We start from the raw sequence: 25,495 nt of genomic DNA on the forward strand, positions 1-25,495 counted from the left end.
AGAGTCCCACAGCAAGTCGGCACGCAAACAAGACAGAGACACACAACAAGCAGCCGGAATCACCAAAAAATATTACACAAAAGTTCACACAAGAGTCCCACAGCAAGTCACCACAACCAACAATAAAGAGTCGGCACACAAACAAGACAGGACCAAAAAATATTAAACAAAATTTTACACAAGAATCGCACAGCAAGTCACCAAAACAAGCAACAAAGATTCGGCACACAAACAAGACAGAGACGCACAACAATCCACCCGAATCATTCCAAAATATAACACAAAGCTGCCACAAAAATTTACAATACAAGATCACACGAATTATAAAACAGGAAATTCAAAATTCAACTTTGGTTCCACCAAATTCACAAAAACATTGAAGAGAAAATCTAAAGTACAGAAACAGTATGAAATTTAAAAGTTAGTGAAGAGGAAACTTATATTAAAGAAGATCGAGTCCCCATTCTGATATTTTATTTGCATGCTTAGGATTTTCTCTTCACTTGTATTTTGATAGTTTTCAGTCAAGTGTCGTCCATGTCTAGGATCAGCAGCACACATCATGTTCTTTGAATTCCACATCTGCTGGGTAAGTTCTGGTAAATGCTCTGTATTCCAGAGATCCACGGGCATCTTCTATCAGGATATTCTTTCTGATCTTTGAAATCAATAGAGTTCCCATTCCATATACAGTGGAATCCTACAGATCATGCAAGAAGGACACAAATTAAAACTTAACGAAACAAACCCCTACAATAGAATTATTCAAAAGAAGAAAAAAAAACACTAAACCACTAAATCTAAACAAGATAGAACTAAGTATGAATAATAATCAAACAAACCCCTAGAATAGAATTACCAACTCCCAACATTAAACTTCACCACCAACTCCATTCCTGCAACAACCTATAACCTGTACACCAATACCCAATTCTAATACCATCACTAACAACTACCATACCATCTCCAATTCCTCCCCCAACCGCAAATTCCTATTATCATCAATTCCACCAACATAAACAACTCCATCACCACCTGCAACACCAACAGCAGTTGATATATTTTCCTAAATCCCTCATCTAACTCCATATCAACCACGACAACAACTAACACCAATTCTTCTCGCTAAACAGCATAAACTTAATCAACAGATAAAGCATAATAACCCTAAAATGTAACATCCTTAACAACGAGAGCAAAAATTCACTAGAATAAAAAGATGTACATGAAAAGAAAATAAAAAGAATGAGTTAGGGTTTAGAAAATATACCCTGTAGAGAATCACGCTACAACATCAAGAACAGAATCAATCAACTCAGCACCTTCCTTGTTATTACCAGCACCAGATTGACGAAAAACGAAGTTATCAGATCTCTAATTGAAGCTCTGAATCTCCTTCATATTTGATCAATTCCTTGTTCGGCACAACTTTGCTCCAATCTTGAATATGACGAATCACTCTGATTTTGAATTTCTAGGGTTTGGAGCGAAGAAGAAATTTTAGGGCGAGATTGAATTTCGGACGGAAGAGAAAGTAGGAAAAGAGAGGAAAAATTGTGAGGGTTTCTGAAATCTCTCGTTTCCCCTGATTGATGAATTCCACCAAAGCCCTAATTACTCTTCTCTCTCATTTTTGAATTGAATTTCCTTAGAACAGATGAGTTTCGATTTTGATTTCTCTAAAATCGTTCGGACATCCTCTCTCTCTGTCTCTCTCTCAGTTCTGAAGAAGAAGAAAGTAGTCTAGTCTCTCTATTTGTACTTGACTTGGTCACCTACTTGTGACTCAAGTATCGAGTCAAGACCACATTAAATTCAACTTGACTTGGTCACCTACTTGTGACTCAAGTATCGAGTGCCTGTTGATGGTTTTTGGGTGGCAATATAATTTAATGTCTTATTATCAAGTAGATGAGTTTTGGGTGGCAATATAATTTAATATTGGGATGAAAAAATGTCAGAAATTTGTGTTTTGTCATTTCATCAAGGGTATGAATTGGTAAGTTTATCGTGCTTGTGCAATTAAGGCATTTAGGGTACCTCATGGAGAGTTAAAATAAGTGTTTTAAATGGGGCATGGCTATGTTTCGAGCCGATTTGGATATGCAATTTGAGCACTTGACTGCATTTTGGAAGGTGATATAATACATGGAAAAATATCAATTATGTAGCATTACACCTGACACTTTAGTGAATGCTACGAATCCTTTTCGCAAACAAAATCATAAATGATGTTTATTGGTTCCGACCCATACTAAGTAAGAGAACACAAGCCGATATACAACGACTGTTGGAACAAAAACTGCAAGAACGAAGAGGCTCTCGCCAATTAACAATGGGGTGAAATTATCCCTTGCCAGTCGCTCGGACCAATCAATATCATCTCACTCCGGGTTAGCAATTGGTGGTGAATCTGCTTCATTCTCACTTGGAGCTTCTTTTACAGCTTAATTAGTATTAATTTACGGTCCGCGAGTTATAACCCCAAAGGTGTCACTATCCATATACAAAAATTTCAACAAAACAAATTGTTCACAAAAACCCCATTTAATATAAACTGTCTATATTACCCTTCTAGTTTAAATCACCCCAACAAAAACAAAAATCAACCACACTTTAATTCTTATTATATTGTCACCCCCAACAAGAAATAAACAACCACCAATAAGCACCGCCGCCACTGATAACCACCGCCAACACTTCCGACCACCGCCGCCACCGCCACCACCTCCGACCACCGCCAACGCCGCATCCGCCGCCGCCACTGACCACCACCACCGCCACCGACCACCGTCGCTCCGCCGCCGCCACCACCGACCACCACCGACCACCACCGACCACCGCCGCCGCCCGCCGCCACCGATACTGCGCAATTGCACCACCACTGCCAGCCACCCTACCATCCAGCACCACCATTGTCGACCACCACCGCCACCACCTCCGACCACCACCACCACCACCGATACTACGTAATTGCACCACCAATACCAGCCACCCTACCATCCAGCACCACCACTGTCGACCACCGCCGACCAAAACCAGCACCACGACCGCCCACCACCACCACCTCCCAAAAATACGATGAAACCAATTTTGGTTTCATCATAAATAAGATGAAACCGATTTTGGTTTCATCTTGGTTTCGTGAGAAATCACCGGCAAGAAATTTTTTAAGAGGTATTATACATCTTCATGGATAGAAATACATTGTTGAAATACGATGAAACCGATTTTGGTTTCATCATAAATAAGATGAAACCATAATTGGTTTCTACGCTTCAACAGCAATACCACCAGTTATGTCTCAAGACCCATTACTCAGCTTCACCTGGTATATCTTTCCATCTAGGTTTACAGGCAATTCCTCATTGTATTGCAGCACTTCATTGCACCTGCAACTACAAATTCACTTCAAATCCCATACCCACTGCATTACTGCCTTCCATTTCAGTTCAAGCTCATACCTGAACACCACAAATGCTCCATCTCAGGCTCAGTTGATCTTCAACTGGACCTGCAATATCCATATTAATTCAATCAGAGCAACACCAGTTCCTCCATGGATTCTGATTATCACCAGCTGCAGTTCATAATCACCACCAACATAAGCATCTCAGTTCTTCTCTACACTCTCAACCTGCAACTGTACTTAAAAACCATTCTCAAGCATCAGCTCAAACCATTCTTCATAGAGAACCAACTCAAATCCAACACCAGTACCACCTTCTCTATAATATTAACTTCATCTGCAACCGGAGCTTACTAGCAGCATCAAATGAAACTCGTCACAAGACCCTGTCACTGCAATAACCATATCAAACCCATCACTGCAATAACCATATCAACAATACCAGCAAGTACACTTGCACACTGCCAATCTGAAAGCAGCGGCAGCAACATCTCCTAGCTGACTCTACTCAGCTCCACAATCCAATTCACGACCTGCAATTGCTTCCCATTTCAACTGTAAGAAAAATTATAAGAGATATTATACATGTTCACTGATAAATGGAACAAATTTTGGTTTCATCATAAATAAGATGAAACCATAATTGGTTTCGTCATAATTCAACTGCACATGTACATGAACCTGCATGTTATTGATTCATTGACCTCCACATGTACATGAACCTGCATTTCATACTTTTATGACATAAATAAGCAATTTCTTATTACTTAGCACATGGTTAATGAACAAGCTGTAGACAAGTTCGAAGTCTCTGATATGAGTTTTGTGACTATCAACACAAATCAAACATCCATTGTTGATTACATCGCATTTTACTAGCTACGAACGTAGGTCAACATATACAGAGTTCCATATGCATCCTAATCCATCACCTGCAGTTCAGTTTAGCTTACAGTCAACACTGCCATCAACAAATCCATCTCAGTCATAGCCTAGGAACAAAACAAACAATCAAATCTATTAAAACCCAACACCACAAAACCCATTTCAGTTCAACATCTCTTCTTGTCGATCGACAACTCAATCCACCGCAGAATCATCTCAACCAATCACTACCACCATCAAACAACAACCAAAAGACTCATCCTAGTTTTGTGAAATTAGCATTTCCATTTCAATTTCACATTTGGTTCCTTGATTATAATGTTATCTACCATTTCAAATAAATGCTTCCACCTTAAAATTTTCATTCTCCTCTGTATCCACATCTAATCCTTGGCTTAAATGTAACCAACCAAATTTGATTCAAAAAAAATTCAGTACAGATCCATGTACAGATTCACCACCAATTGCTAACCCGGAGTGAGATGATATTAGATTACATCGCCACCCAAGACTCATCCACTTGATAATAAGACATTAAATTTATTTGCCTGGAAAAGGATTTTTTGAGTACTTTTCGACGATATTCGTCAAGAAATGTCGCATAACAAAGAAAGGAACCTTGTTTTAGGGAATACCTAAAAATTTCAGGACATACTGAATAAAGACAAATTAGGGATGTAAATATCAAATTCTATAACCCCTTAGCCAAATATTTTTAATAATGGAAATCTGCCCTTTTAGGATTAGTGTTAATTAATGACTAGTTATAATAATCCTGATTATTGATTAATGATTAAGATAACTTAGTTATATATGTTTGAGTAGATGAAAACTTTTGAGGAAGAAAAAAAAAGTTAGTTTTTTTTTTTTGAGGGAGAAGGGGAAAGTGAGAAAAAAAAATTGCGTTTTGATTCAATTGGTGAGGAGGGTCAATCTTCACCTAAAAAACCTAGGAAAATACACATCAACTACAACAATGATTCCCAAATGGTTGATTTCTTAGATTATGAGAATCATTTTACACAAACTCAAACTCAAACTCAAAAGAAACAAAAATTTCTATAGATATAAATTTCATTAAATTTGATTGAGAACCGAAAGAGAAACAAAGTCTAGAAAATGAACCAGTGCAACGGAAAATCTGGACACAACGGCGAGTGACCATGTTAGTGGACTTTTATATGTATGTTCGGATCGAAATCGATGTCTCTTCCAATCCGAACATAATTTAAATTGAATTATTCCTAGATCTCACCACAAAAAATTTCTCGTCATGTAACATTTTTAGTGCTTCTTTGAGTGGTATACGATTTTCAAACTAAATTTTTCGTTTGATTGGTTTGAAATTCCTGAAATACTTAGTTCTCCCACCGACGTATATTTCCTGTCGATAATGTGTCAGTGTTAAAATCATAAATAATTTATTACACATTAAGTTGATTAATTGAAAGATGTATGTATCATAACGTACATTTCCTTATAGATTTCCAACTCTGGTACATCGAGATTTATGCTAAAACGGTGTATGTGTTAAAAGAAGATGGTAGAAGGAAAAAAAAATAAGAACAAAATTAACGTTTGACGGGGGTCGGGTTCGACCCTCTAACCTCTACCTCGGATTTTAGTAAACTGCTCCTCAGCAATTAAAAGATTTCCAACTTCCGTGTCCTTTTTTCTGCCAACGAACTTTACGCGAGTACCCTTCATTTTGTGTTGTATTTACGCTAGTTTTAGTGAGAAATGGAAACATGGAGGGGCTATTTAATCCTTTCATTGTTGATTAATGAAAAAGGTTTGGGACACCAAATCCAATCTTTTTGTGTCAATTAATGACTTACAATTTTCAAAAAAGTGGTCATGTAAAGATCCTCCCTCGCTTCGCTTGGTCGGCCCAACTAGGTGGATAAGGGGTTTCTAAAATTACTTCAAAATTCCCTTGTTTTGTTTAGCTTTTGGAAAAGATGACTTATTAGTCGGGTAGAAAAAAATAAACATGTAATCTCATTTCTTCTAACACATACACAGTTTTGGCAAAAAAATTATCGGACAATAGATGGACGACTTGGCAGCCACTGACATAGGTGCAAAGCTGATCATGGATTACTGTGAACTGCATTGGGGAGATGAATGAAAACAATTAACGACCCCAAGAGTTAAAAATCATGTCGGAAATGTCAGCTGCAAGAGGTGCACTCCAAGAATTGCCTAGCTAAACTAAATTTGTATAACTTTTTTGAAGCCTATTATAGGGACTCCAACCACTTGGTTTGAGGGATCCTGCGGATTTGTATAACTTTTTTGAATCCTATTATAGGGACTCCAAAGACTTGGTTTGAGGGTTCCTGCGGATTCAAATGTCCTAAAATGTGAATGAGGGGAACCTAATTCACAATAAGAATACAAAATTACCCTTTCGGCTACTAACATAAACCTAATTACAATAAAAAAACTAAAACTAATTCTAATTAAAACCAAACTACAAAGTAAAACCCGAAAAGAAAAGAAAAAATGTATAGAAAAAAAAAAGTATTTATTAGAAACTAAAACCCGAAAAAATAAAACATTATTTATCAAAACCTAAAGAGAAAGCCTAAGAAAACCAAAAACGAAATCAATTATCTGTCTCTTCTCTTCTTCTCCTCCATCGCCTCTTCTCCCATTGTTTCTTCTTCAATGATAGTTATCTTAGCCAACAATGATTTCAATTGAGTGAAAATTGCAACCCACCTATTTTTTTGTTTTTTGTTTTAGAAACTAGTTTCACAATTCAATACGAAAATACAAGCATAAACCAACCCTACGGTTTGGAATATATGAAATTCCGTTTTAGAAACTAGTTTCACAATTCAATACGAAAATACAAGCATAAACCAACCCTACGGTTTGGAATATATGAAATTCCAAACCGTATTTAAGGTTTACGGTAAAGAAACCCAACCATATTTTCGATATTTACGTTCTTTTCAAAAAAAAAAAAAAAATTTCACTGGGTGTGCTTACGGTTGAGAAAACATGAACTTCGACCTGTATTTATAGTTTACGGTTAGGAAACACAACAGTATTTTCAATTGTTGTTTTTCAAAAAAATTCAACTGTAAGTTACCCTGAATTTGTCTAAGGTTGAGAAAATATTAACTTCTAACTTATATTGTATTTACAGTTAGGTTTCCCAACCGTACAATTTTTAGGAAAAAAAAAATCAAAAACTTTTTCATCTTTGATCTTTGTTTTTTATGTCTAAATTATTATATCAAAATCGTTCTTTCATTTACTTAATCAATATTTAATTAGTTAATCAATCATCACTAATTAATTGATGATATTTTAGGCACTAGCAAAAATAGTAGGATTTAGGGTTTTGTTGGTTGTTATTTGATGACCGAATTTTGTTATCTTGTGAACCCTCAAAACCAAATGTTCGGAGTCCCTATAATAGGCTTCTTTTTTTCCCATCCGTCTCTCATTTGTATAATTCGGACTTTCCTTCCTAGGCTTGTTATTACAAATGGGGCACTTTCCTTTTTAACAACTAGGCCACTAGCAACAACAAATATTTCCTTCTACTGATATAGTGATGCCTCTTCTTGGAGTTATCTTATTACCTTCAGACTAACTCTTATGAGATATCCGCAAGAGAAAACATGTGGAAGAGAACTTCAAGAGACCTGTTCTGTGTTAGGCCTTCGGGTTGATTAAACATTTAGCGAGGTAATCTTTTGAATTTGTTGAGAGAAATTTTCTTCTCCTTATCAATGGTGAACGATGGAAGAAGTGAAGTTCATGAGTTTTGTTAAAGGAAAGAACAAACAATAAATAATCTCAATCTCATAGATTAGTGAAAATAGCAGTCACATCCATTTTTCGTCTTTTTTCACTGTGAAACACACAGACAGAACTAGGAAACTGAGCAAAAAAAGGCAGAAAAGAAGAAGTTATGATTTCTTTCAACCGAGTTACTGGATTCTCTTCAAGTTTCATCGATTTCCGGATCTTGGTTCTAATTGATAAAAAAAATTTCTTTATTTAGATCGACTTCATTTTGAGGTTTTATATCCATGATTTTGTTTCCATTCCACCCCTATCCAATTTTCAACTTTAATATTGAAAATATCCATCCTTATTCGTTTTGAGGATATCCATGATTTTGTTTATTTAGATTTCTTAACTGTTAATGCGGTCAACCACGGTCCTGGGACCCAAATTTTAATATTGAACTTTGTGATACCCAAATGCAATACTAGTAACAGTATAAAATCATCTCAACTAACAAATAGAATAAACCGAGTGAATTTATATTCTCTGGTTAACAGAGAAGATAAATAAAATATATATTTAAAATAAGTTGTGTTAAATGACAAGAAAGAGAAAAATACAAGTATATAAAAAGTGAAACACACATGGCATACACATGAGTGATATGGATCACCCAAGACTGATTACTCTGTACTACCAACATTTGAATAATGAGCTATAGAGCCAACACATGTATTATCTTCTGTAGCTATACTAACCATGTCGTTATCCCCCCACCCCCTATATGTAAGGTGAATGGAGATGAAACCTTCAACTTGGATCTTTAAAACTTGATCCTGGGCCATGAAAACCCTTTGTAATAATGTCAGATGTCTGATCAGTGGTGGACGCATACTAAACTTGCAAAGTCTCCAGTTTAACAAGTTCTCTGACATAGTGAAAATCAACCCTGAAGCTCTTCATTTTACTGTGCATCACTGGATTTGAGTCAACAAAAATGGAGTTAACATTATCACATCCAAGTATGGGAGGCGTATAAATATGAAAGTGCATATCCTTTAATAACTAATAAATCCAGGCAGACTCTGCAACTGCAATAGCTAAATCTCGATATTCATATTCCATAGAAGATCTAGAGATGTAGCTTATTTCTTGGGAGACCAAGAGATGTTGTTTGAGACAAAGTATATACAAAAACCTCCAATTGATTTACTATCAGTGACATCACCAGCCCAATCAACATCTGAGTAACCATGGAGGGTCATGGGACCTTTGGTGAAGCAAATTCCAAACTCAGTTGTGCCTTTAAGATAACTGAAAATTCTATGGGCAACAGCCAATTGAAGAGAAATAGGTTTATACATGAACTGACAGACCCGTTGAACTTCATAGGAAATTTCAGGTCTGCTCCAAGTGCAAATAATACAGTGTACCAACAAGCGATCTGTAGATTAAAGAATCTGGAAGTGAAGCACCCTCATTGGTAGAAGGCTTGCAACCTACCATGTTTGTCCTTTTGAGAAGATACAGTATATACTTAGACTGAAAGAGGAAAATGCCATTTGAATTCCATTGAACCTCAAGCCCAAGAAAATAATGAAGTGCACCAAGATCTTTGACATGAAAATAAGTATTCAACTCATACATGAAATAACTAATATAAGCATTGCCATTCCCAGTAACAAGAATATCTCAATCAATAGTAAGTCTCTTACCCACTTTTTGAACAAACAACGAAGTGTCAGCCAGAGAAGATACAAAATCCATAGAGAAAAGAACATATGATAATCTAGCATACCAAGCACTGGGGGATTTTTTTAGGCCATAAATGGATTTGTGTAATTTGCAAACATAATGAGGATGATCAACATCTTGAAAACCATGAGGTTTCTCCATGTAAATTGGTTCCTCTAAGTCCCATGAAGGAATGCAGTACAAATATCAAGTTGAGATATTTTCCAATTGTAATTGACTACAATAGATAAAATGAGTCGAATTGTGGTACGATTGGCTACAGGACTAAATGTTTCTGCAAAGTCAACTCCATATTATTTATGAAAGCCTTTTGCCACCAATCCGGCTTTATACTTATTAACAGCGCCATCAATAATGTATTTTATACGAAAGACCCACTTACAACCTACTAAGTCTTGGCCTGGAACAGGTTGGACTATAGACCAAGTGACAACATTCATAAGATCATCATGCTCATTAGAGAGAGTTGTTTTCCATTTAGGAATTTTGTTGGCCTGAGAGAAGTAAGTTGGAACTGGCTGAGAGGAATCAGCAAGAGCAATAAGAAATTTTTGAGAAGCGACAAGTAATGGTTTAGGCTTAAAAATTAAATTCCTATTCCTGGTGATCATGGTATAAGTATTAGAGATATGATCAGGAGTAGAAGAAGGAGATACGGTGGAGACCTCATGATAGAATAAAAAATCACAACAAGAGGGTCTAGAAGATGGTGCAATTGGATTGGAGGAAAGTGGACAAACAGTAGCCAGAGATGAAGATGGAAAGAATGAGGAATAAGGAAAGGAGTGCTCATTGAATAAAACATGCCTAGAGATGTAGATTCTGCCTGTAGTGGGGTCTAGACATCTGTACCCCTTTTGATTCAGACTGTAACCCAAAAAAAATGCAGTGTTTACTTTTAGGTTGCAGTTTAGTAGTAGTATAAGGTTTCGACCAAGGAACACATGAGCATCCAAAAACCTTAAGAAAGGTATAGTCTGCGGATTTACGGAAAAGAAACTCAAAAGGAGACATAAAACGCAAAGATTTAGTAGGAAGTCTGTTGATAGAGTAATTTGCATTATGGATAGCTTCAGCCCAGTATTTACAAGGCATATAAGATTGAATGTGCATAGTTCTATAAACATTAAGAAGATGTTTATGTTTAGTCTCAGCCACACCATTTTTTCCTGGGGTGTAGGGAGAGGTGATTTCATGAAAAATTCCTTTCGAGACTAGAAAGGATTGAAAAAGGTTATGAAAAAACTCACCACCACTATATGTTCTAAGAATTTTAACTCTACAAGATAAGATATTTTCAATTTGCGAAACAAAGGTAATGAAAAAATTCTTAAAATCAGATTTATTAGCCATAGTAAACACCCGACATTATTTTGAGTAGTCATCAATTACATTATCATAGTTATAACAACTACCAACAGAAGCAGTATGAGAAGGACCCCAAAGATCAATCCATAACAACTCAAGTGGTTGACTAGCATCGTTACATGACATTTGAAACGGTACTTTTGTGGTTGTCTAGCATTGTTACATGACGTTTGAAAAGGTAGTTTCTGAATTCTACCTAGATTACATTCATTATAAAAGATAGGTTGCTTAGCGACATTATTGAGATTTAAAGATTTGCAAACATGTTGAAGAGACTGAAAACAATGATCATCTAAGCGTCGGTGGAGAAGAGCACTGTAATAGGTGATGCTAGTAAACACTATGGATGATGATGCAGGAGATGAAGGTTTGTTAGAGTTGGTGAAGGAAATTGGGTAGAGACCATTCTCACGAGTCCCTTGGAAAAGAATCATCCCGAGGTCATATCCTTCACACAAAAACCATGAGAGTCAAAAGTTAAGGCACAATTTTTGTCAGTGGTGAATTTTTGGACAAAAAACATATTATAAGATGAATTTGGTACTACAAGAATATTATCTAGATGGAAGTTATGATCACCAACGGTTTAATAGAATTGCCAGAAGAAGTAATGACCATACCTTGTCCACTAGATGTAGCAATAACCTCAAAGCCATCATAAGGATAAGAATGAGATAAAGAGTCACTATCAGATGTAATGTGGTTGTTCGTTCCAGAATCAACATACCAGTAGGATTCATCATCATGAATGGAGGCAGCATCAAACATAACATGAATATTCTTTGGAGGTAATCGTTCTTGATAAGTGAAATTCATGCGATGAGTACATTAAAGAGCAGTGTGGCCTGGTTTAATACAAATTTTGCAAGATCCGATCACCAGAGACAGGTGCAACAGGTTGAGTAAAATTGTTAGATCTGTTGAAGAAGTTAGGAGGACCTCTTCCACCACGACCACGAAAAGAAGGATTATAACCTCTGCCACCACGAGAGTGATTGGATGAATAGTAAGGTTAAGATCACATAGATGCAAATGCTTTAGCCTCATTCTCAACTTTGTCAGATGCAAGGCGCTGATTAACAACTAACTCTTCACTCAATAGAATGTTGTGAAGTTCATTACTAATCACAGGAGGATTATGGATGCGAAACGAGGTTGCAAAATAAGCATAATCACTGGATAAAGCAGATAAGATAATAACAACCATTTTTGTATCGGAAATTGGAGATCTTGCAACAACTAATTCATCTTAAATCTTTTTAAGATAAACAAGTAAAACTGAAACTTAATTGGTACCTTGTTTGATTGTCTGAAGACGAGTTCGAAGCTGAATCGCGTGAGTAGTATATACTTTAGAGAAATAACGTTCAACGTTGATCCATAAACCGTGAGAAGTAGTTGCTCCAGCTACATAACCAATGACATAATCCGATATAGTTTACTGAATCCACGGAAGGAGAGTTGAATCTTCTTGTTCCCATTCAGTGAACTGAGGATTTACTATGTTGCGATTGTTATTAAAGCGAGAGGTGAAATTGACAGGACAAGGGAATGAACCATCAATAAACTTTTGAACCTGAAATTTCTTGAATAATGGTGCGATTAAAGCCTTCCAAACCAGAAAGTTATCATCGTTGAGTTTAATGGGAATGATATTGGAGATGGTGTTTAGAAGTAGAGAAGCAATTTTAGGAGTTTTCATGAGAAAAATTGAAAAAAAAATTGAAAATTGAAAAGATGATAAGATGAAATTGAAAGTAAAGATGATGAAAAACGCAACCAGTTGAGCAACTTAGTTTGAATAAGAGGTGAAGAATATCAAATTAAAAAATAGAAATCAGATCAGAGTGATTTGTAACAGCAAGAAGCAGGATCGAAAAACAAAGAGAAAGAAACTATTCACCCGAAACCGTAGTAATAGTATAAAATCATCTTTATTAACAAACAAAATAAACTGAGTTGATTTGTATTCTCTAAATGACTAACAGAGAAGAACATTAAAATGTAGATTCAAAATAAAGTCGTGGTAACTAACAAAAAAGACAAAATAAAAGTATATAAAGAGTCAGACACACATGACATACACATGAGTAATATAGAGCACACGAGACTGATTACTCTGTACTACCAACATTTGAATGCTAAGTTGTAGCGCCAACACATGTATTATCTTCTGCATCTATACTGGCTATGCTACTAAATACTAGTCAAAAGTTGGGACCTGAAGTCAAAATATCCCTATATAAATATGTAGAAGTTTGTACTTAAGTTGGAAGTTTATCTATGTAAAACAAAACAAAATAAAACCCTCAAAAACATAGATATGACAAAGAGGTAAAACGACAGGATATATCTATAATACAAAACAACATGGGTTTTTGAGTCTTGAACGGACGGATAACATTTTGAGAGACAAACAAGTGATCCGACCATCCCAGTCTCATCATATCCAAAGACATCTAGCGATTATGGTGTTTGTAACCTCCTCCCATTATGGAAATATTAATAACCCTCTTAATAAACTGAAAAAATAAATGCACCATTAAGAAAATAAACTGATAAAATAAATGTTTCGACCATAGAAAATTAAAAAAAAAAGATTCTTTTACCCATTTCTATAAAAAAAATCAAACTAACCATCTTATAGCTGCAAAATACAAACATTTTTTTTTGTTAATAATATAAATAATTTTCATTATACTCATTATGTAAAGGGAAGAATCAAAAAAAAAAATACAAATAATGATTTTCATTATACTCACTGTACAAATAGAACAATGAGTAACGAATATATATATATATATCCAAAAAATGACTCACCAAAAATTTAACCTTACTTCATAGGCCTGATTTTAATTTTAGCAATTGAATAAGCGTATTTTCATCATCATGCAAAAAAGAAAAGAAAAAAGCCATTAGAGTTACGAGGTAAACGCAAAGTGCAAAGAATTTTAGAATCTTTTTCTAGCATCCAAATAATAAATTTATTTTCGAATGAGACATTTAACCAATCGAAAGATGAACCCTATCTTCATCCATATCAATTCTAGCATTCTTGGGAACATTTAAGCATTCTTGATCATGATCACGGCTATATTTGCATCAGGTTTTAATGACATGAATAATTTGATCCAAATCTGCAGCACAAACAAAAAGAAGCTAAACACACACACAAAAAAAAAACTTGATCAAGCAGTTAAAAAATAGAGATAACACATACACATGTATAGAAACTAAATGGTGAAACGAATTGTCACCAAAGTTCACGTACTTCACATTCGATATCAATTGATTCCAAGAAAAAGAAGAATGAAACTCATGAGCTTCCATGCCATTTACATACTTACTAGAGTAAAACTTACAAATGAATGAGTCTCCAAATTCATAAATATGAATTTCGATGGCGCATGTGTTTTTGGAATCATTTTTTTTTCTTTTTTGGTGATCCACAACCAAACAAAAATAAAATAATATCAAAGAGGAATTGTTATAACAACAAAAATCCATCATAATTGGGGCAAAATTTAGGCCATGATTCGTACATTTAAGGTATAAAACTCACCTTTTTTCTATTTTGATTAGACCACGAACAAATCTCCTTCTATTTTAGTTCTAATTTTTTTCAATTGATTTGGATCCTCTATGTACTCCCCATTATCCTCCCACGACTAAAAGAATTGCTTACCCATAAATAAGTGAAAATCGTCCATGCTTCAAGTTTGCGTGCGACGAAACGGCTGCTGTTTTATGACTAGCACATAATAATCCACTATAAAAGGAAAAACGTCAAATTTCTTTTGAATGTGTCACTAATTACAATTATGAATGAGTCATGTATAAATAGAGGAGTATATTTCTTCAACCACACACATCCACCCATTTAGAATCGGTTGGAGGTGTAGTCGAATATCATTTTAATCGGTACACATCCACCCATTTAGAATCGGTTGGAGGTATAATCGAATATCATTTTAATCGGTTGGAGGTGTAATCGAATTTACATTTATTTAGATGAAAAATATCTAAAGTATTCATAACAACAAGTTCTCATGACCCGAATTAAGTCTTATGATAATGTGTGGTAATTATTAAAATAATTATGATAAAAAATTATACCTTCTCATGCCGTTACGTTACGACACGGATTATTTCTAGTTATAAAAGAAAACCTGTGAAGCTACACCATAATAAATTTGAGATAAATCCAACATTTTCTTTTAAGAACAAAAGGATAGTCTCCTGATCCACCCATGCTACCCTAACTTAACACCGTCCAAGGGTTCTCCCGTCCGATTTACGTTTTTGAAAAAATACCAAGTGAATATGATAATGAGTCGGTAAGAAATTAAGAATCAAAATGTAGAAACGACAAGCCAATTATCTCAAATTCACATACAATATACCTGATAATGTTCAGGTTCAAAATCACTCGCAAATTCAAGAACAGCCGGACGTCCATAAGGAGGATACATTATTTTATTCATATCATCATTGTGTGGTTTTAGGGCAATTCTGCAGTTTTCCCAAGCCTCTTCAAAATCAGGCACAACTTCCATATGTTTCAAATCAGGATACAATATCTTATCCATCTCTTCGGAGAAAACAGGGGAATCTCCTACATCTTTAGGAGGTAAACATCTATAAGAATTGTCAGCTTCACCGTCAAGGAATAATAAATCTTCAGCACGTTGATCAGCAAGGTCTTGTTCAACTTCACGTTGAAGTTCGCTGCCATTAGTAAAGAGCAAACTAGTTAACTTGTAATCTTACTGATAAACTAACCACCATACTAAAATATTATTAGTAACATAACAAAGGTAACTAATCATATTCAGAATTTTTAGTTTTTTTCTTTTCTTTGGAGACGGTCAACGGGGGAAGCAAGAGTTTGTCCTCTAACCAACTAGGATAAATAAAATCAAGAAAAAAAAAAGTTGATAGTTATAATATTAGTACCTTTCAGAAGCGAAGAAACCCTTGCTAGGTATTTCAACCCACATTAGCTTCTCACTACTGTTGGCACAAAAACAAAACAATTTAGTTGATTAAGAACAACACCAACAATAATAAAAATAGCTTCCAGATAATAGAATAAATAAATAAATTATATAAAGGTAATTTTTACAGAAAATAAGCCAAATTGAAATCAGAATACTTTATTCATGCATCATATTTGTTCCTTTATAGATACTTCTACATAAAATTTGTTCTTTTTATAGGTATTCATAATTATAGTAAAAATAATAATGCACTGATGCAAATAATGGACTAGGTAGTTTTCATTTCCATGGAATATGAGCGGTTATCCTAGAGGGTGTTTGAGCTCAACTTGTTGCTAGGCTACCAACTAACTTCTTGCCAATAAAAAGATAAAATAAGAAGAAGATGAGGCGGCTGCCCTATTGACGGGAAGACTGGCCGGCCAGCACTGGTCCCATGAGAGTTATTTCTTTTTTTATTTAAAAAAATAAGTAAATGATAATAATGTATTAGTATGTTGTTGGAGCTTAGCTTGTTAGGCTTCCAGCTAGTTAATGTAATACTTTTTATCCAGTAATAGTAATAATAATAAAGAAAAAAAAATAACTACCATAGATTAGTAACATTATTAGGCTGGCTCTTGGGGTGTGCTTGTCTACACATAGGGACTCCGATATGCCAAGATGCGGCCACTCAAACAAAAAAAACTATTATTACTAACCTAACTTTTTTCAAGTTGAAATCTTTAATATAACCATCCCTTCTCTGGAAAAAAAAGGTTTGAACTTTTTAAAGCTCTGAAGGCAATTACCTAAGAGCAGATGTTGATCTCGAAAAGGAGTATTACTTACCTATCCCAAAGTGAGGTGATGACAGGTGTGACGTTGCAAATAATAATCATGCTAATAAAAATGGACAGCATTTTTAACGTATACTACTAACATCTCCATCTTAATTTTGGAATTGTCGTACTGGTCACTCGAGAACGTGTCCATATCAAAACATGTACTCGTATGTGTGCAACCCAGGTTCACAACACCTTCAGACTAACTCTTACGAGGCATTCAACATGAGCTTCACACTTAAGTCATAAAATGATCGAATTCGCAGTTTGACTTTGCACTAAATCATACTGATGCCATAAAATGTTGTACTCAGAGCTAAATCATTTCATTCTTTTATCTCTACTCCCGCACAACCAAGCGTAAGAGATAGTCTCACATTCCTACCTTCATAGCGATGTTGTATATAGGGCAGTGAAGACTCCAAAAGACTCAAGCCTCGGTTGTAACGAAGTCCAATTTTGTGCACCCTACTAAATGAGGGTGCACATTTCTCCACAAATGATTGGAGAAATGAATATATGTACTGACAGTAGCAACGATATCAAATAAGGTATAATAAATACCTACCGAGTATATGGATACGGAATCCAAATGAAGTCTTTGTGATTCTTTCCACTGTTGCGGATATCCTCAGCACTGTCATTAATACAAATCATGAGAACACCAAATCGTAGGACAATAAGATTTTTCCATTCAGAAAAAAGAAAAAAAAATGCTGCATCCTATATCTGTGAGTCGCTAATAAAACATAAGGTTGAGTAGAAAGCCATATCCAGGCTTCCTTCATGATGCAGATATGTACTGCAGACTTTGGAAATTCATCCTTACCATTGAAATGCATTTTCCCAAATTTTTTATTTTTTATTTGTTTGGACGCCATATTAACGACCCAACAAAACAAAATCAGACCTCCAAGAAAATAATTACAATGAGTTGACACTTTGTATCACATACCAGGTATTGACCACAGCATTGGAGATGCTTTTATGTGTGATGAAAAGAATTGATAAATAAAAAAGATGATTAGAGTGAGTTGGTAATAATACCTGACAAGTGGATGCCCTCTTTGTCTAAAAACTTCTGCATAAACCATAATAAATTCAGTAAGAATCAATACATATACTTGTCCAACAAATCGAAACATTAAACATCCAATCAACACATTAAACAATATTACCGACTGCAAAGTCGACGGGAATCCCTTCATCATTAATCAATGTAGATTGGATGGATTCAGTGGGAGATTGATCAGTAAGAGGAGGCGAATTGGCTGAATCTGACGAGCACATGTCTCTGTTTGTCATGTACTCATGTAAGAAGTTGGTGGTGCTGGGTATGATCCCTATGATCTTCAAACGTCTTTGGAATTCTTTCTGCAAGTTACTATCCAATTTCCTTGAGGAAATATAAAAGATGCACGTTAAGGAACTAATGCAACAACGGATAGAAATTGAAGTACTTATAGAAGCTAGCAGTGAGTAATTTAAGTACTTACGCATAGTCAGGTCCTCTGTAATAGATATTTTCTTCATCTGGAGCATTTGCGTACTTGATACAGAAACTTTCTATCGAAAAATCATCTGGATAAGCAATGACACCGTACTCCAAAGTAGTCCCGAAATAATTCGTACGAGATACAACTAGGCGAATGCTGGATTGTGGATCACCTACACTATCCTTGTGCTGGTCATGATCCTGGTTATCCGATTCATCACTTCTTTCTTCCACAGTAGAGGAACGACCTGCAGGCATGTGAACAATGACTTTGATATCATCACCCCGGTATTCTCTAGTCAATGTTACCGTTTGCTTCCCTGGTTTATCTTCAATTTTGAAGGGAAAATCACTTGGTTTCTGCACACTAACAAACGCATAAAGACATCCATTTGATCATCTCCGTGTTACATACAAATCTTAATTACAGCTTAATAACTATTGCAAAGCAGTTCTTGGTGTTTAACACTCACTTTTAACTCTATCTGAGGAGATATAAGTTGAGTTTCACATCTACTGGTGTACGCCACACACACTCGCTGATACTGACCTTAACTAGTGAACTAGGCCCAAAATATATAGTCAAAATAGATTATTGGGCATAAGCACATGCAGATGCACATATACTTTGCGTGCAAGTACTGAGAGAAGAGGAATCTAAAATGGTAAATTTGTTATTTGTATCTCAAATTGTACCTACATATTTTTACCTTCACATGTACTTTATGACTCTAGACGAATCCTATTTTTTCGTATTAATTAGTGACGTATTCGTATTGTCCCCTGGAAAGCAGACACGAGACGTGGACACGAAGACAAGATAATTTCTCAAAAAACTAGGATGCAGACACATTATGAAATCAACAGTATTTCCTACTAAAACCTATATTATACAAAGAAAATGCTTTAATCTTTGTGTAGTTTCTTAACTTCAACGAATTTCTAACTGTTGGGGCTAGGGCCCCCGCTAACCTATAGAAAACTTTATGAATGGATTTCTCAAGAATAAATTGTTGATCCAGGATTTATTCTTACATCTTTCAGCAGATTAAAAATTTGGGGAAAAAGAAACAAGTCTTAATCAATTCTGTTCCACTTAATCACACACTCTTTCACAGCTCAAGTACATCACAGAGTATCTCTAATAGTATCTAAGATAAAATCAAACTAGATGTTAAAATTGAAGATAGTATGTGGTAAAATTGGAAGGAACTGATCTCAAATTATGTGTGTTTTTTGGACCCTAAACATCAATAGATACAATTAAGAAGAAAAATTAATGAAAGAACATACCTTGTGAAGAAGATGTTCAGATTTCACCTCAGGACATACGGAACTGGACGGTGGTCTCTTATTATTATTCTCAGCGAGAGAAGAGAACAACTGAAGATTTAGAGGCCGATCTTGTCTATAAATTAGACTACGGCTAATATTGGCACTGCTGTTCTTCAATTGGGGGTTGACGAAGATGGATGATGAAGAGCTGTAATTTCTACAGGGAGTCCTCCTCGTATACGCCAGTAATACCGGGGTTAAAGATGCAGCAACATTTTTGATGATTCTCGCCATTCTAATTATTAATTTGCAGCAACAGAAGAAATCTCCATCCACGGGTCAGGGGGGTTTGATTTGAGAAGAGAATTTATTTTCTTGCCTGACAAATGGATCTGGATCTGGATTTCCTTTGGTAAGTTCGTTCGGCCCAATGAAATTTCCTTTTGTGGATACGGTTCACTTTATATATGGTCCGAACTTAACAAATGAGATCTAGGTCCATCTGTCTTCTGTCGAGCAACAAAACCTCATCTTTTTAGCTCTGAAATTCTCTTTCCAAATTCCGTTGTCAAATTATCTTTTTACATAACCTGCATTGCCAAATTCTAATGATTGATTTGGATAAGTTTCTTTCTTAACATTCATTTTTTTTTCAATTAAACAGAATGGGTTTACCCCATTTTTTCAATCAGCAAAACGGAAAAATTAAATTAAAAGATTTTGAGTCACAAAAGTAATGACATAAAAAACAAATAAACGATTACCTGGATGTGTGCACTACCACATCCAAATTACAGAGAAAATTAGACAATATAAAATCTAAAAATAAATCAAAGTTTAAACCTCAATTGAATAACAAACATTTTACATCTGCAATCAGCTGGTTTAAATTTTTAACTAGATTATTGATAATCTCGTATTGCGTTCATCCCACTAGCTTATGCTTACCCCTTTTGTAGGCTCAACAACAAAGATATCTTTGAAAATGGTAGAAAATGAGTTATGTCTCTTTGTTGAACGCGAGTTTGTAAAAACTACACCAGTGAACTGAAACAAACCCAAACTGCATTTTCTTTTTGCCGCCGGTTAATCAATTTCGTCAAAGAGTTGGAGGATAAAAGTGATGATTAGAAAAGTATTAGAAAAATGATTCACTGTCTTTACTTTACTGATCCCACTCTGATTTTCGTCGAGATTATTTCTCTATTTTAGAGTTCTTGATTTGGAAGGAGAAAAAGAAAATAATACCTGGGTTGAAAGGTGAAACATGGAGGAAAATAAAAATTTTATTGAAAAATAAGAAACAAAAAGGAGAGATCATTAAGTTTTTGAAAAAACACTATTTGAGGAAAAAGAGGGGTTTTTGAAACTCCGAAATTTTGGAGGTTAAAGGTGATTACTTGATAATATTCAAGTTTACATATGCCATACTTGATATTAGGGCCGAGCCTGATAGGTAAGCAGGGTAAGCCCCACTTGCAGGTAACAAAAAGCCCATTCCCATGGGGTGTTTTCATAAAAAAAAAAAAAAGAAGATGGACAATATTGTTACTTGTATTATTTGAAGGGATAAAAAGGACTTGTGTAAATAGTTTAACTCTAACTATAATAGAAACAATTTTTGTTTATTTCTCCATGTTTTCATTCTCTTCCCCGAGTTTGCCTCCTCCTCTTTCTTCGCCATCATCGACCATCATATGCTGCTAGTCTACTAATAACTGCCATCAATATACTACTTAAAGTAGATTTTTATTTTTATTTAATAACAAAAGAATATTTTTTACCACTTTAATTATCTTCCATTTTTTTTTCCATATTCTATAAATTTTCTTCATGGTGACTTTTGATTATTGATTTTTTCATCTTAACTGTTAGTTGTCTATTTTTGTAGTAGTACCAGTACAACCGTTGCCACGGTCGGAGGACTGACCGAGAAAAATCTGAAAAGGGGTTTTGTCTGCGACTACTTTCCCCCCGTTTCAGTGGTACTTTCGTCTTGTTTCAGAGAAAGTGATACTCTCCGTTTCAGAAAAAGTGATTTTCGCGTCGTTTCGGAAAAAAATGATACTTTCGCCCCGTCTCAGAAAAAAATGATGCTTTCGCCCTATTTAAGAAAAAAAAAATGATACTTTCGCTCCGTTTCAGAAACAGAGTGAAAGTATCCTTTTTCCAGAAACGGAAAATTAGTCGATCTATAAACCAAAATATGGTTGCATGATGTATTATGCATCCTTTGTGGAGGATTGCTTAACGACTATGAAAGCATCCTTTGTGCCTAAAGCGAAAGTATCACTTTTCTTGAAACGGAGGGAGTACATCATTTTATTAGTTGCACTTGACAATTAGTTGATTCATAAACCAAAATATGACTACATAGAGTATTATGTATCCTTTGTGGTGGTTTGCATAATTGATATACATTTAATTTTCTAAAATTGTGCCTAAAATGATAAATATTTCCAAATTTTTCGTAAAAACTTTAAATGTGATGTTGTTGTTGATACTCATTGCGTAGATTTTTTTTAACCTTTCCAATGAGATAAAATTCGTAAAATTCTAAAGCACGAAATTTAGATATGTTATATTGAAGTTTGATTTCCAATTATACCCCCTGAAAAGATAGGATAAATAAGGAGTTATAATAATTTGACTAAAAGAGAGAGACATTTTTGTTTTTTCGGTAATATTTTGTGTCAATTGATCACTTAGATTTTACAAAAAAGTGGTCATATATGGTCCTCCATTGCTTCGCTCGGTCAGCCCAATTATTATATTTGTAAATCAGAATTACAAACTAACTATGCGATTCGTTCCAAAATAGAAAAAGAAAACCATCAGCCTTCTGCCGCCTCACATATTAGTGACATTCTAGTCGTACACAAGAAATTATCCTGGATATCCATTTATAGGGGCAAAAAAAAATTGTTCACTTCGGGGGAAATTATTTTCTGGAACGGTCCCGCTGATAATGTTCAAGATCTGTATCACTCACTTCACGACATCACGACGTCCATTAGGATACTTTATATTGTTCATCTCATCATTGTGTGCTTTTAGGGCAACATTAAGTTCTTCCCAAGCCTTTATATGATCGGTCACATCTTCCGTCTGTTTTAAATCAGGATATAGTATCTTACACATCTCTTCGAAGAAAACAAGGGATCCCCAACATCTTTAGGAGGTAAACATCTATAAGAATTATCAGCTTCACCATGGAGGAATAAGCTAGAATCTTCGTTACAGTCATTAATAAGTTGGAGTTCAACTTCACGTTGGAGTTCACTGCCATTAGTAAATAGCAAACTAGTTAATTTGTATTCTTACTTATCATCATACTAATAGTACTGGAGAAACCTAACAATTATATTTCTTCGTATGTATTTTCTCTTTCCTTTTCCGGAAACGTTCGACCGACAGGGATGGACCTAAGAAGTCTTAATTATTTTTCCAGTACGGACTAATAACCTTGGTCGAGCGTAGCATTTCATTTTTTAGGTTTTTGGGCTGTGACGGCTACCTGGACTAAAGCCCAGGTTAGCCCAGCTGTAGGTCCGTCATTGTCGACCTGGGAACTCAAACTTCTAACCTCAAGTATGAAACTTCATCCTCTAACTAGTGGTTATAATATGTACCTTTCAGGAGCGAAGAAACCCTTCCCAGGTACTTCAATCCACAAAAGTTTCTCACTACTATTGGCATAAAAACAAAATAATGTAGTTGACCCAATAACAAGAAAAAAAAGGTAATAACTAGTTAATACCAAGTATATGGATATAGGGAATCCAAATGAAGTCTTTGTGATTCTTTCCACCGTTGCGGATATCATCGACACTGCCATTAATAAAAACCAATTCATAAGAATAAACAACTAGACCATCATTTAAGTTTTCAATTTTTTTGAAAACATAGGATGCTAAGATTTTTTACACTAAGAAAAAACTCCACAATGGTAGCATCCTATATCCGTGAGTTTTTACTAAAACATTTCGAATACAAGGCTAAGTAGAAATAAGTCGTGCTGTAACGAGGTCACCCCCGTGGCAGTCGCTGTAAGGGCTCACCTTCTGGCCCTTAGATAATGTAGAAATTAATTTTTAATCCTATTTTCGTTGGGCTTTAGACACTTTAGTCCTGTCATCTCAGGCCTAGTACTAGGACATCCAAATTCACCTAATTATAAACGAGTCGATCCTTTCTTTAAAGATTCAGTCCAAATATGATTTTTATGAAGACGAAAATACCCATCGTAGTACAAGTTCACCTGGATTAATCGAGTTTCAGTTACTCCATTCAAATGTCGGGAAAGCTCTTAAACGAAGAAAAAATAAATCTTGAAACATAATCTTCTCGACTGAACAAAAATTGAATACCTAAACATAACTCTGGAAATCAAATAAGCACATATAATTTTCGTTTCGATTCATCATCATCAGTACCTAACGTTGAAGATTAACTTGACGTGGAAAGCTGATTTTCAATTTGAACAAGTTAATCCGAATATTTTAACAACCAAAGTGATTTGAAAGATAAGTATGATCTATTATTCTTATTTAATTTGATGTAAATGTTAATTATCGATTTCGAAATTGATTTCAGGAATTTTTTATGATTTCAAAAACCTAATTAGTTCGATTTTACTTCGTATTATTCAGTTTATAATCAGTGTACGGAATCCAAATTATTTACTCACAACATCTTATAATGAGTTTATTTTACCATAATAATAAATCATTACTGTGGTGTGGATAATACTCGTCTAATAAGATTTTCTGTTCCCAGGATTAACTCCACTATTCAGATTAAGGAATACAAAAAAGCGTTTAGGACATCCAACGCTTTGGAAATTATGAGCAAGTATTTCCCCTGGAAATTAATATATATGCACGCAAACTGCTTACTCTTTCTCTATTCGTGTGTACACTTAGTTAGAAAGCAATAGAATAATATGAGTTATGATATTATACTGATTAGATGTGTTTATATGCTACATCGTCTTTTTTCTTGAAGTTTAAAAAACAAATTGACTAGGTGTTATGTTTATGTTTTTTCATTTGTAGCTACGAGCAAGAGGAAAGAATGCTAATAACTTGCTCATTTCAAATGTTTCCTGCACATAGGATCTCATTTTCATTTTTCTTACCTCATAAATCTTTTTATCTTTAATTTTTATTTTGGAAGCCTCTGATCTCAGGTGCTGCCGTAGGATTGAAAGGCAATGCAATATCACTTATTTTATAAATTGTAGATTTGATTTTTGATTTTAATTTTTTTACTAGTGTCTCCACTTTTTGTATATTTAGCTCGATAGTTAAATTACAACTTAGGCCCATGCTATAGATGCCTATTTCCAGCACCACCCCCGTCAACGGCCTGTCAGAAATGCTCAGACAGTGGGGTTCTATTAGCCCATAGACTCTTGCAGGATGTATTTTTACTTATCTACAATCATATTCATACTAGGTGGTTTTTAATAGAAGTGGATGCCCTCCTTGTCCAAAAACTTCTGCATAAACCATAATAAATTCAGTAAGAATCAATACATATACTCGTCCAACAAATCGAAACATTAAACATCCAATCAACACATTAAACAATATTACCGACTACAAAGTCGACGGGAATCCCTTCATCATTAATCAATGTAGATTGGATGGATTCAGCGGGAGATTGATCAGTAAGAGGAGGCGAATTAGCTGAATCTGACGAGCACATGTCTCTGTTTGTCATGTAC

The 25,495-nt window shown here is 35.0% G+C and overlaps 1 protein-coding gene across 4 annotated transcripts; it reads right to left on the reverse strand.

Moving 5' to 3' along the window:
- Positions 1–15,492: 15,492 nt before the first annotated feature.
- Positions 15,493–20,451, reverse strand: LOC113308919. 4 transcript variants are annotated; one of them, XM_026557368.1, is made up of 7 exons: positions 19,783–20,451; positions 18,491–18,849; positions 18,173–18,378; positions 18,042–18,075; positions 17,563–17,631; positions 16,127–16,183; positions 15,493–15,898 (listed from the first exon to the last, which is right to left on the reverse strand). In XM_026557368.1, exons 1-7 carry the CDS (start codon positions 20,056–20,058, stop codon positions 15,559–15,561), a joined length of 1,341 nt encoding a protein of 446 aa, XP_026413153.1. In that variant the 5' UTR covers positions 20,059–20,451; the 3' UTR covers positions 15,493–15,558. The 4 variants fall into 4 exon arrangements, with proteins under 4 accessions (XP_026413153.1, XP_026413152.1, XP_026413155.1 ...); XM_026557367.1 differs by having other exon boundaries at positions 18,173–18,390; XM_026557370.1 differs by having other exon boundaries at positions 18,173–18,390; positions 18,491–18,856; positions 19,783–20,054.
- Between the last annotated feature and the right edge of the window lie 5,044 nt (positions 20,452–25,495).

This window comes from Papaver somniferum, chromosome 9 (assembly GCF_003573695.1).
Source record: "Papaver somniferum cultivar HN1 chromosome 9, ASM357369v1, whole genome shotgun sequence".
NCBI lineage: Eukaryota > Viridiplantae > Streptophyta > Magnoliopsida > Ranunculales > Papaveraceae > Papaver > Papaver somniferum.